The 14,207-nt window shown below is 35.8% G+C and overlaps 1 protein-coding gene across 1 annotated transcript; it reads left to right on the top strand.

The window, feature by feature from the left end:
- Positions 1–12,848: 12,848 nt before the first annotated feature.
- Positions 12,849–13,772, top strand: LOC134612314 (olfactory receptor 11L1-like). The gene has a single exon (XM_063456653.1). It carries the CDS (start codon positions 12,849–12,851, stop codon positions 13,770–13,772), a length of 924 nt encoding a protein of 307 aa, XP_063312723.1.
- The last annotated feature ends 435 nt before the right edge of the window (positions 13,773–14,207 follow it).

The following is a 14,207-nucleotide window of genomic DNA, read 5'->3' as shown; positions in this document are numbered from 1 at the left end:
TATGTAGTTAGCTAATTTTGTCAGTAGATGGCAGTGTTCGTGCATATTGTTGGCATAGAAATTGAGAGGCTGATTTAGCCGAATGAACAGATGCAACTGTAGAATTGGAGGATCAGAGTAGCAGTATGAGCTTTCTCATGTACGAATTTACTGAGTGGTAAGTATGTAAAGTTGTTTCGTATGAATGAAATCGGACGTGAGATGATTACAACCTTCGTGCATAGAGTTTGTTTGTTTATATGTGACTTACCGATTAATGTGTATTATGCCGTTCGTGCGTATGGGAACATCACTTCACTTGGGAGTTTAGCGCACTGCTCCAGAGGTGCTTGAGACTTGACCCAGAAGTTCAGGTATGTGCCCCAGAAGCTTTGTGATGCTGTAAGCATCATGTGTGTGGCTGTAGCTTGGGTCGGTGATCTGCAATGTATGGGCCCTAGGAGTGAAACACAAGGAATTCCTCTAGCAAACTCGGAAATGGAAGGGACCAAGGGGTATATATAAATGAGTGCAACTCCACAAAGGCATTTGCTTTATCTATTAATGCTTGTACCTGGATTGTGAAAAGCTGTAGATAGACCTCCCAGCACAAAGCACTGAGTGCAGCTCCACAAAGGTTTATAGAGGGAGGTTTATCTACAGCTTTTCACAATCCAGGTACAAACAGTAATTGATAAAGCACACAGGTCCTGCATTCTGCATTTTATCTGAGGCACACGGGATGTCTATACCATCCTATATCCTTAGACGGGGATTGTTCAGTCCATGCACAATTAAGCTGAGCTCTTAGTTAGCTCAAGAATGTGTGAGTGAAAATCACACAAGATTATTCACCACTTATTCACCGTACATACTGTACTGCACTATTATTACTTTTTGTTTTTTTTAAGCTATTGTTTTCAAAGTAAGTATTCTGACATTAAGTTTTGCTATTCGGTAAATAACCCTGTAAGGAATTAACTACAAATTATAGCAAATTCCAATCTAAATCACAAAAATGAGGCTTACAATGCGTTTAACTTTCACATTCCGGTTAATGTTACAACCTATTAAAGTGCACAGAGATTATTACAATATTATCATTATTATCATTATTTTATAATTTATATAGTGCCAGCAAATTCTGTAGTGTTGTACAATCATGATTTATTTATTGTATGTTTTATAATAGTGGAATATTTTCTTTACCAAAAATGTAAAGTGCAAAAAATGTGATTCAGTTTTTATTACATGTACTGTTTTTTTTTTAGACTTTTTACAAACATATTATTTGATCTTTATTTATATGATATGACAATAATTAATCAGTTATCACTGTGTTTACATTAATATCCTGTATCCAGTATAGCCCCCATCTCTGCTCCCATACAGTCTGCCATACTACATATAACATGGAAGCCAGAAATATCTGCCTATGGGTAGAACTTTGTAAAAGGACTCCTTTTGAGTTGTACTGTTGAGAGTTGGGATCCATGTAATATCGACATGATCTGTAGCAGTCTCCCCCATCACTAGGTGTCTGGAGTGTTATAAAAATCTAACAGAGAATCTTGATTACCTTGTTTACTAGAAAAGTCACTTTTAGGGATGTTATAAAACCTGTTTATTCGTTTACCCAGCTCAGTGCACAATATATTTCCACAGTGGTAATATGCAGTAATATGTGAAAATAAACTTGATATATTGATATTGTTCAGTTCCCAGAGTCTTTTACTGGCCACACATTGAGAGAAATGATTTAGAAAGACACATACCTTTTTCAAAGATCTCAATAAAGTATACTTTACTGCACGCATGCTGTATTAGGTAAATGCAGAATTAAATGTATAATATCCTTTAATGTTATAGATTGTGCCTGTGTGAAATCCTACATCCTTTGCTGTTTAAATTCAGATTTACACAGTTTAGTCGAGCTAATCAAGTTTGTTCAAAAAAGGAACAGATGTTATTGTATTTGGTTTCAAATCAGCGCTACCTGGTTTCTAATTGCAGGATCTCTGTCAAACAGCATCATAAGTAAATTCAGAAATGGAGAACATTACTTAGGGATAGAACCATTGTTTCCTAAAAAAAATTACGAAAAATTTAACATGAGACTAGTAGTGAGAATTTAGATGTTATAATTCCTATCTGTTAAACGATTTTTTAACGTTAATTTTCTGATAAACTACTTTATTGAAAAGTATTGATGATGTTATCGGTCGAAATCATTTTTTAAAATTTATAATGCATTTCATATTCATATTGACTTCTTGGAAAATATTTGAAAACATTTTAGGAGAGACTTTGAAACAAGAAAATGTTCTTCATATTAATTTTCTTTACAAATAAATCTATTAAATAAATCCATTGCTTTCTCAGTTATGATGTCTAAGAAATTAAACTGATTATCTAAATAATGATAACTGTGATTACATTTTAGATAAGTTTAAGAAGGAGTTCCACAACACCAAGATGTCATCAATTTCTGAGTGTCAATTGGCCAGTGACTTCAGTTATCCTGGATAATGGATCATGTGTTATGTAATGATTATATATTAATCATCACAGGTGTGCTTGTCAAACATGATGGTGTCCAATAGAAATGTGAGAAAGGAGTCCTAAGTCTTATGATCTACAGACCAAGAAAGAAATATACTTGGGTTATCTGCTGCTTTACTTCTGCCAGAAATGGGGAGCTGGTAACAGGAAAAAAAGAGAATCTGAGAGCATAGTGGGTAAGATAAGAACCTCTAAAGACCAGTGCCACCAAGGCCAAGGTTATGGAGACTGAGAAGAAGAAGCTCGAGTTTCACAATGCAAAAAAAAAAAAAAAAAAAGATGAGAAAAATAATTAGTAGAAGCCCGCTCCATAGAAAGAAAATATAATTTATGAAACTAGGCCATAATTTGACAAAACGAAAAAGGGGATGGGCATAAAAAAAGTCCTCCTCAAAACAAGCCATAAAGAGGTTGGTATACAATGGGGAAACAATAGACCCCATTGCAATCCCCTGTAATTGTTTATAATATCTGTCTTTATATATAAACATAATTCTCATAGAGGACCCTCCTGAGGAGGTTAATAGCAAACTTTGTGCCTCATTAATCTGAAGATGTGTCATGTGTTGTCTGACAGCCTGGACACTACCATCATGTGGGATGGAGGTATACAAGCTGCTCACATCCATTGTGCATAGAAACGTCACCTCACATACTCCCTCATAGTGACACAACTTAGACAAAACTTCAGTTGTGTCCTTGATATCGGTTTGAGTTTGCAAAGACAAACCTGGTTTTTCAGGTATTTGGAATGAAATCTTAAATAGATGCAGTCTAGATCTAATCGCACAAACAGTGGAAGGTATTAAGGAGGAGTTAGTTGATATTAAGAGGGAAATTGCTCAAGTGGTTATTAAACTTCATGAGTGTAAAAACAAAGAAAAGGCTGATGAAATTATACAGAATACCAAGGTTGAAGGCTATGAAAAAGAATAACTGCAACATAAATTACAGAAATTTAGAAGAGACACTTTAGATTATATGCAGGACCAAGTGTATAATTAGAGTGACAACAAAAGGAGGTTTAAACAGGGTAGGACATCCTGTAGGGTTGCAAATGACAGTAACTCAGACAGTACAGATAATGATACATTTTTTAGGGGAAACATCCGGCCAAAGAGAACTTGAAGGGGGCCGGAGAAAACTTCGTAACAACACCAAGACCAACCTCACGGAGGCCTCAGGGAGGCACTCAACAGCAGAAACACTACTTGACATGACCTGTAGCAATCTCCACGGTACTAGAAGTCTGGACTTTCATTGCTGTTATAAAATCAACACCTGTTAGAGAATCTAGATAACTTTGTTTACTAGAAAAGTCTCCTTTTTTATTTTTAGGGATTTTTTTTAAAAAATCTGTGTTTATTTGTTTACTTTGCTCACTGCACAATATGTTTCCGCAGTGATAATATGTGATCAATATCCTCAATAAATTCATATTCCTCAGTTCATCACTGGCTGCCTATTGAGAGAAGTGCTTTAGAAAGACACTTTTTGATTGTTCTCCATAAAGTACACATTCCTGCACACGTGCTTTATTAGGTAAATGAACAGAAAAGGTAGAATTAAATGTATAATATCCTTTAATGTTAAAGACTCTGCCTGTGTGAAATCTTAGATCCTTTGATGTTCAATTAAAATTCACACGGTTTAGGCAAGCGTATTCAATTTGTCCAAAAAAGGAACAGATGTAAATGTATTTGGTTTCAATTCAGCACGAACCATCTGTTTTCAAACGACATTTTAACGGTAAATTCAGAGACGGATATCATTCTTTATAGATAGAAAAAATCTTTCCTAAAACTATGACTACAAATGTTAACATGAGATTAATAGTGAGAAATTGTAATCTTTTGTTTGTGTCCGGATTTTTATTCAATTTAGATGTTGAAATTCCCTATATTGTTGAATGTTGCAATTAATTTTCTGAATATTGGTGATTTTACTCTTGTTTAAATCTATTTTTTTTGTCATTTCTAATACATTTCATATTAACTTCTTGGAAAATATTAGAAAACATTTTTGGGAGAAACACTTTGAAAAAGGAAAACATTCTTCAGACCAATTTTCTTTACCAATAAACCTTTTCAATTTTTCTGTGAAGAAATTAATCTGCTTATCACTATAATTATAACTGTTACAATATTTTGGATACATTTAAGAAGGGGTTCCAGGGAGACTCCCCACAACACCAAGATATCATCAATCACTGGGTGTCCACTGACCAGTGTCTTCGGAGTTAATCAATTTTGTATTGCAGTAGGCTAGATAAGAACATCTAAAGGCCAGTGCCACCTAGACCAAGGTTATTGAGACTGAGAAAAGACACGGCATGGCAAAAACATCAGCAGGTGAGAACAATAATTAGTAGGGAATCTTAAATGTTGGATTTAAATACATCAATGCCCAATCAGTGAGAGCCTGTATGTTAGTGTTCTGCTATATTTTATATTTTTCCATTCTATACATTAAAATAATATATATATATATATATATATATATATATATATATATATATTATAATTTTATAGAATGTAGAGAGGAACCTTGATTAGACTACAAGGAATGAATCGATGGTCACAGGACTCACACTTCTAGGCTTTGGAAATCTTTATGGCTTCAAAATTAGAATTTTCATCATATTCCTTAACATTTTCCTATTTACAGTAACTGGAAATCGTCTGAATTAGTATTAGTATCATTGTATTAGTTTTAATAAGTTGTCACCTTTATTCTTCCATGTACTTCTTCCTTGGTCATCTATCAGTTTCTGATATTGTTCTAACAATACTCTCCCTAATCTGCTGGATAAAATCTTACACGGTGGGAAAGGCATGACAGTTCCTGGATGTATGGTTTCTATAGTGGTATTACTATTACAGAATGCTTCCAGCTCGCAGTGATGTCCTTTGATAGATACCTGGTTATATGTGTCCCATTGCGTTACACCTCTATCATGGACTTTACATTGCGCACCTGTCTGTCTATCTTAATCTGGATATTAGGATTTACCACAAACCTATTCAGTTTCATACCTATATCCAACTTTCAGTGGTTATGTGATGGAAACATCAACTGACCATATATATTGTGACCTTACACCTCTTCAAAAAGTTTCATGTTCAGACACGTCTCTGGTAGAATTTCTAGCCATTGTATTTTCTACACCTTTATTTATTTGTCCTTGTGATTTTATCATAGTGACTTATGTTTGATACTTCCTTATGATACTTAGGATCCCTTCTACAACTGGAAGACAGAAAGCCTTTTCAACCTGCAGTTCCCACCTTCTCGTGGTTGGTGCATTCTATGGACATCAATAATAAAGTATATGATACCATCCATAGGTCATTTACTTCTTTTGAATAAGATGATATCATTGCTGCATACAGCATTTACCCCCTTATTTAACCCTTTAGTATACAGTCTAAGAAACCAAGATATTAGGACAGCACTAAGAAAGATTTCTGAAGGTTAGAGACATGTTTTGTATATACACATTATAATCTCAGAAAATGTCTCTAAATCATTCTCTGATAAGTGCTCACTGCTTTGCTCTGATTCACTGAAGACATTATGGAATTAATGAAAATGAATCTGTTTGCCTTAAATAAAATGACGTTTAAAAGACATTTCTATTATTTTATATAATTGAAATGTATTAGGTGTCCTTAAACAACAATCTATAGAAACAATATGATATTATATCCTACTGTCATGTTCTAATTAGCAACCACATATATCAAGTGCATGTCTAAGGTGTTTAGGAAAAAAACCCCCACCACATTAGCCACACCCAGGTAATCCCTAAATCTTGGACTGGTAGGATGTCCTTGAGGACTGGGTTGAGAACCCCTGGTATAGACAGTCTTAACATTTTTCCATAACAACAGATATCAGAATCTGTTGTCACTGTAACTGGTTCAAGTGGGGGTATGTTACAATAAGAATATAAACTCATAATGGTATGTATGATCCATTTTCTAGAGGCTCAAAATACAAATAATCACGTTTTACTGTGAGAATATATTTGGGATAATTAAATATTAAAAACAGTATTTTATAAAAAAAATATCAAAAATTCATAACTTTTATTAATATTAAAAAACAATATTACGGCATTGTATAATTTTATTAATTTAAGCTAAAAGTAAAACCACTATTTTTAACTCTTTTAGACCCTTGAGTACGTTTATTAAAGAATTTAGATTTTACACAATAATTTTTAAATATATAAATGCTATCACTTATAAAACAAAGATCCAGGAATATCCAGTTATGATAAACAAAATTGATACAAAACTGATAAAGGACTATTGATGTGACGAGACCAACCTCGCCACATTGCATTGGAGGAGCCTGGTTGCCCGCCTGCTGCCTTTGGACTATGGCCCTGGGAGATTGGGCCCTTTAAAAAACAAAACAAAACAAAAAAAACGTATTTGGCCCTAACAGAGTGCATGTCACTCATTCTGGCCCTTTACACACAGTGGGGCCATTCGGTACTTGCCCTGTGTGAGCGGTGATACCCCCAGATAGCTATGCCATGGAGCCTATTCATATAATGAAAGACTATGGGAAAGACTTTAGCCCCATGGCAATTGAACTGTGTGAATAGGATCTGAGCGCTATTCAGTAGTTTTGTGCGTTCAAATCCCAGCTATCTGGGGATATGTGAAATGTCTGTGTGTTATGTGTAAAAGGGGACTTTATGTATTTTAAAGTGTTTTATGTCTTTTTGCAACCATGTGCTCAATGGAGTCTGCCTCTAGCCCTAGATAATTGGATTACTTTCCCCTTTGTCTCCAGGATAGAGGCCCCTGTAAAACCTGTTTGAGCCAGATTGCTATACTGCCAGCCAGGGGAACAAAATATACTTTTACTAACTATTGAACCCCTGGTCTGATTCATGCCATTTTTAATATGTTGTTCCCCTGAATGGATTGATTGTGGATATGTATTTTTATGTGAATGTGATGTATGGTTTTAAAGTTATAAAAATGTATACGTTTTAGCTTGGAGATAATTGAGTAGATATAGTAGGAAACTCAATTATCTCCCAAGCAGAGGGGAGGGAAACTGTGGGCTGTACTATTATGTTATTGGTTGTTTTATACCTCCCCCTGGGCGTGTTCTGTTTGTACCTGACTGTAATAAAAACCAGGCTGGGTGTGCCAGCACCTGAGACCACTGCTTGACCCTCAATACGGAGCCTTGTCTCGTTCTTGGGGGGATTCACTGTATGCTGTTGGAGACTGATTGCTAGGAGTGTAAGCTGATGTATGCTTTTCCTGTTCGTCTGCTAGCAGCTATTCGTGAGGTTCCAGTTTGGAGTGCTATTTTGTATCCAGTTCGGGAGTTTGGTGTTCTGCAGTAGCTGTGCCTGTCTCTCAGAAAGGGGCATATCGCCTAAACGGATTTGAACCCCTTGTCTGCTGAAACGGTCCGTTACAATTGATATCACATATTCATCAAATCAGACAACTCAATGTGTTATTTTTATAATGAATAATGTCTTTTAAAAATTGGACACTTTAAAAATCAGAGCAGACAGAATAGCAGAATGCAGCAATCAAACAGATCCTGACAGGCAGATAAGGTAAAGAATCAGTTAGGCTGTTTAACTATCTCACTGAAGGCTGTAGATCTCAGTGAGCAAACACTTCAAAACACATGGAAGGCAGATTAGAATGTTTCAATACCTTTGAGCTATTTCACACAGTTAGTTCAATTTAATTGTCTTTACCAACCAAAAACAAAGAAAAATCACAAGTAATTAAATTCACTTACTACTGCAGAATTTAACAGTTATCAGAATTGAAATAACTGGATATCACAATTAATTGCAACTCCTTGGGGTGACTGGCAACAAACGTAAAACTTATAACTTTAGCTATAGCTTCTGTCATAACAAATTAAAATAATTTAGCATCACAATTCTATGATCTAACCCTTTGAATAATCCCTGTCTGTTTTTTACTACAGGTAATTATTTAAAGAATTGGTCCTAAAAATATTTGGATTCACGGGGTGGTGGATGGGCAGCAGCAGATCCACGAGCTACAGTGGAAAAGCCATTGAAAGCCCAAAATAGAGCTTTATAAGGGTCAAATTCGTCTAGCAGCAAGCCTGGAAGAGCTTCGCTGGCAATGGGGTGGAAGAACAAGAAGCCCCGGTCAGATTGGCCCAGATTCTCAGCCAATATAGGAGATTTATTGCAAAGGTTGCATGGCGAGGCTAGGCCAGAAATGGGGGCGGACCACGAGGATTTCTCTGACGCTTGGGCTGACTATAGGTTTTTACCCAAGCCCCCTCAGCTGACTGAAAGAAACTCACTGCAGGTCACCCCAGTGATACTTACCAGTCTCTTAGCGAACCTCTGTCAAAACATCTCTGTGGGTATCCCTTTTTGTTTCCATACTGGGCAGGAGATACCGCTCACATGATTGAGCAGACCTCTTGTCTATTATTGCAAACTATTGCTTTTTTGCCCCCACCCAAAAAAAAAATAAAAAAAGTGAAAAAATCATGTTGACGGAGCTCCTGGAATGCTTCAGCCCCAGTTGCCAAAGCTTGACTGTGGTCTCTTCCACTCGACCAGGCTTCAGCTCTCTTCTTCCAGGCAGGTATCATCCCCTCTCACTTTGGCTCTGAAGCTCCTTTCCCAGGCAGGTATGCACACCTCTGTCTGTACTGTGACCAGCTACTGTCTTTACAAAGGCACTTGGGGCTCTCAGACCTAGCTCTTTTTGACTTATCTCTGGATACAGAGACCAAGCTTTCAGCCAACAGGTCAGAAGACTCTGTTACTGGGATCCCTGAATAAACCAACAAGGGCAAACAATTCCAAAAGAAACTAACACACTTAGCTTTACTAGCCCATATGTTCATTACATCAAACGTATGGTTACAAATAACATAATTATAAAGGCGTAAGGTAGAAAATAACTAACAAGAAATATCTCCCCTGCCTGAAGAAACCATAAAATGCAAACCTACCTGAATATGCAAATAACTGAGTCTTTCTACTCAGGTAGTGCACATAACAGTTGCTACCAACAGATGGTGCTGTACAGGCTAAATAGCCAAATCCACCTAGTTGGTAGGAAGTATCAGCTGGACAGGAGAGCACACAAAACACTTAACACCAAACAACCACATTACAAACACCCATCAAACACTATGGGCACAGGGTGACTTAAACATTAGAGTCATCCAGGGATTTACTTGATGTGTCCATCATATGCTTCTGGTGATGGTGACTACCGTCACATATACCCCACCCCCAAAGGTAGACTAACTAGGTACTAGAACTCCAATCACAAGGTGGTTGAGAAAACAGCCAAAAAAAGCCCATCCATCCTGGCAGCTTCCTTAACAGAGTTCCACATTATAGATGTGGTGTTGAAGAGGAAAGCCAACTGCCTTCTCCATCAGGATTTTCTCCAGCCGCTGGGTAGTGAGGATACTAAACTCCAATCCCTGGTACCCCTGCTGCTTTGGAGTAAGACCGACTACTTCTGCTCCCTGTGGTCCAATCTGCCACTGGAGAGGGAAGCAGGCTACCTCTACCTCGTCTTGCTGGGCTGGGGAGGGAAACCAACTACCTCTACCTCTTCTCACTGTGTTGAAATTGGCTGCTGGGTAGGGAGGCTGACTACCTTCAATTGTGACCTGCCGCTCTGGGGGAAAGATCACCAACAGCACCATACGGATCACGTGTTCCCACTTCCCTGGTGCTTGCAGACAAACAGTCACTTCAGCCATAAAGTGCTGTATCATGTCCTCCAAGGAGTTGGTCCAATAGAAGGCCAGCCACATTCTCAATCCCTTAAAAAACTTTGAGTCAGAGTTGGTGGATGCCATGCTTGCCTGGCCCAACTCTGTGGTTTTACTCAGGACTACTCTATATCTACATTATATCAAACTTGCATTTTCTCTTTCTCTGTATGATGAAATAACTAAACTGCTGCACCATAGGGACCTTGAAATAAACACCCCTTGTGTAAACAGCATAAAATATAAAATGGGATTACAGACGGTCTTAGCATTATTTCAAATATCTGGCTTTGATGGAGTTCTGGCATTCAACCGTATCTTCTTTCAGAGAAGTTATAGTTTTAAAAAAATATAATCAGAGGATATTTTTACCCTTGTTCCTGCATACTGTAACCAGATTTTTAAGCAATCTTCTGGTAAGTAATTTTATTAATTTGTTTTTAAAAATATTTTACAGGTAAGAATGTGCTGAGATTTCTCAATTTTTTTTTAAAAAAAGAATATCCAATGAAAAAGAATAAAATGTTGAGTTAAACAAATGGTGTGCACTGAACTGACGTATGTGACTGTTTGGAAATAGTGATATATTTTAAATTTGCTGAAAGATTGTTTCAATACAATATATTGTCATGTTTTGCTTAGCATTACAATTGTAGTCCCTCAGGGTTTTGTACTAAACATTGACGTGAATCTTAATTCTGAAATCTGTATTACAAAATGCTGCTAAATATCGGTGGTCTGGAGACATTCTTAACTTTATCTAAAGTGACAACATGAGTATTTTAGCCTCAGTTTTGTAATGCAGATTTAAATTCTTGGGAATCTGGTGTTTATTTAATAAAGTGTGAATAGCCGACAATTCACAGTGAAATTAAAGTGAACTTAAAATTAAATTTAAGCACGGCTAATTTAGAAAAAAAAATATCTGTGTTTTTAGTTCAGTTATTTTGGGCTTCAATGTTAAGTTCAATATGATTGCTTTTCAGGGTTTAATTCACTAAACTACAATGATCGTAAACTTATAACAGAATTGCAAAATTAAGGTAAAAACAGTCAAGCTGCAAAAATTGCTGGGTTGGGAAATATTTCCAAATTAACTATATCAGCATAAAATTCGCAGCTTGATTTTCAACCCACTACAGTTCACACTTTGGTAAATAACTCTGTGTGTTTAAATTAAAATCTTAATTGCAAAAACAAGACTTAAACTGTTTTTTTCCCGATATAAACTTTGGGTAACACCACGACCAGTTAAAGTGCCCAGTGATTATTAAAATATTATCATGATTTATATATAGTATGTTTTATCGCAGTGGGATATTTTTTTTACTAAAAATGTAAATTGCAAACAAATATTATTCTGTCTTAATGTCAAGTACTGTTTCTTAAATTCGATTTGATCTTTATTTATATAAGGTGACAATAGCCAATCAGTTATCACTGTATTTACCTTAAGATCCAGCATCCAGTGTAGCCTCCATGTGCGCTCCTGCTCTGTCTGTAATTCGTTTGTCCAAAAGAAGGAAGACATGGAGTTGTATTTGGTGTTAAACCAGCACTAACATTCGGTTCTTTAATCAAAGCCCCTCATTTAAATGACATCATAGGTAAATTCTGAAATTCCAGTGTCAATAGATAACTTTCCTAAAAATATTTTTAAAACTGTAACAAGCTAAACGTGATTGAGAAATATTAATCGTTTACTTGTGTCCCGAATTGTTTCCGATGTAGATGTTAAAATTTCCACTCTGTTCAGATTTTTAACATGCTGCAACTCATTGTTTAGTAACTTTCTTACCTGTAAATTATTGGTGATTTTGTTATTAATAATACATATCATACTCATGTTGACTTCTTGGAAAATATTTGAAAACATTTTTAGGTGAAACACACACTTTGAAACAAGAAAACATTCTTCATACCATTTTATTTTATTTTCTACAAATTAATATATAAAATAAGCATTGTTTTTCATTTATCTGTTTATGATTATAATGATGACTATAATTATATTTTAGATACATTTAAGAAGGGTTTCCCCTGAGACTTTCAACAACACCAAAATGTTATCAATCACTGAGCATCCAGTCAATAATGGATCATGATCTGTGGAAGGATTGACTATTGGTGGTCCATGGGGCAAGGAGTATTGAGAATGATCATCTATAAACCAGATACAAAATTGGTTATGTAGGGATCCAGACATAGATTTTTCAGGAAAAAGGATGAGCCAAGTGGTAGGGTAAGAACCTTCAAAGAACAGTGCCATCTAGACCAAGGTTATGGATACTAAGAAAAGATGCTGGAGGTGTGGGAAAAACATTAGAAATGAGAAAAACTATTAGTCGAGAGTCTTAAACTTTGGATTTAGTTACAATTAAATAATTGATTAAAAATATTTGTTATGTCTCTTAAACTGTTGCCTTACCATGCTATTCTGTACGATAAAATAATATACACATGTTTAGATACTTTTTTTAGATTGTAAAGTGTCACATCTGCATGCAGTGAGGATCTTTGATTGGACTATGAATGTAAGGAATGAATCAAGAGTTACAGAACTCATACTTCTAGGCTTTGGAAATCTTTATGGCTTTAATATTTTAATTTTCATCATATTCCTTAACATTTTCTTAATCACAGTAACTGGAAATCTTTTGATCATTATGCTAGTTTCAATCAGCCATAACCTTCATTCACCCATGTACTTCTTCCTTTGTCATCTATCAGTGTCTGATATTGTGATCTCGACAAATACTCTTCCCAATTTACTAGATACAATCTTACACGGTGGGAAAAGAATGACAATTTTTAGTTGTATAACTCAATACTATTTCTATAGTGGTATTACTATTACAGAATGCTTCCTTCTCACAGTGATGTCCTATGATCGATACCTGGCTATATGTGTCCCATTACGTTACGTCACTATCATGGACTTTACCTTGTGCACCTGTCTGTCTGTTTTACCCTGGATATTAGGATTTACCCTGAACATGGCAGGTATCATACCGGTATCCAACTTTCAGTTCTGTGATGGAAACACAATTGAACATATATATTGTGAATTTTCACCTCTCCAAAAACTTTCATGTTCAGACACGTCTCTGGTGGATTTTTTAGCCATTGTACTTTCTACTCCTCTATTTATATGTCCTTGTGCTTTTATAACGGTAACTTATGTTCATATCCTCCTTATGATACTTAGGGTCCCTTCTACAACCGGAAGACAGAAAACCTTTTCAACCTGCAGTTCCCACCTTCTTGTGGTTGGCACATTCTATGGGACATTAATAATGAAATATATGATACCATCCATAGGAAATGTATTGCTTTTGAATAAGATTATATCATTGTTGCATACAGTGTTTACCCCCCTGTTTAACCCTTTAGTATACAGTCTAAGAAACCAAGACATCAGGACAGCACTAAGAAAGATTTCTGAACGTTAAATACATTTTGTTTATATATACACATAATATTCTTTGAAAATTACTTTAATTCATTCATCCATTTCTATTAGTTCTGCATCAGAGAAAAAGCTCAGTCAATGGTAAGGAGGGGAAATATTGTAAATTCTAAAGATTGCAATTGCTAAAAATAATAAACTTCACTTACAAATTAAAAATGTGCCAATGGTTTTACAGACATATTAAATATTGTCTGGTATTCACTCACAAGCAAAAAGGGTCACCTGGTGTGTAGATAAAGTGACCACCAGGACAACCTGGCTTTTGTGATAAATGTGGTTAGCAAGGTCTGAAGAAACCACTGTGGTGTCCTGGAAAGTGTTTAACTATGATCAACAGCCATGTAATCAGCTTTAAACTCACATATTATAATGATGGGAATGATTGGACACATTGCATGGACTTCTTGTAGATTTT

Source organism: Pelobates fuscus, chromosome 5, assembly GCF_036172605.1.
Source record: "Pelobates fuscus isolate aPelFus1 chromosome 5, aPelFus1.pri, whole genome shotgun sequence".
In the NCBI taxonomy this organism is placed as follows: domain Eukaryota; kingdom Metazoa; phylum Chordata; class Amphibia; order Anura; family Pelobatidae; genus Pelobates; species Pelobates fuscus.
This window is presented reverse-complemented; position numbering and strand designations above follow the sequence as displayed.

Bases quoted from the DNA above. Each gene is read 5' to 3' on its own strand.
- LOC134612314 (XM_063456653.1), top strand. From the start codon at position 12,849: ATGAATGTAAGGAATGAATCAAGAGTTACAGAACTCATACTTCTAGGC.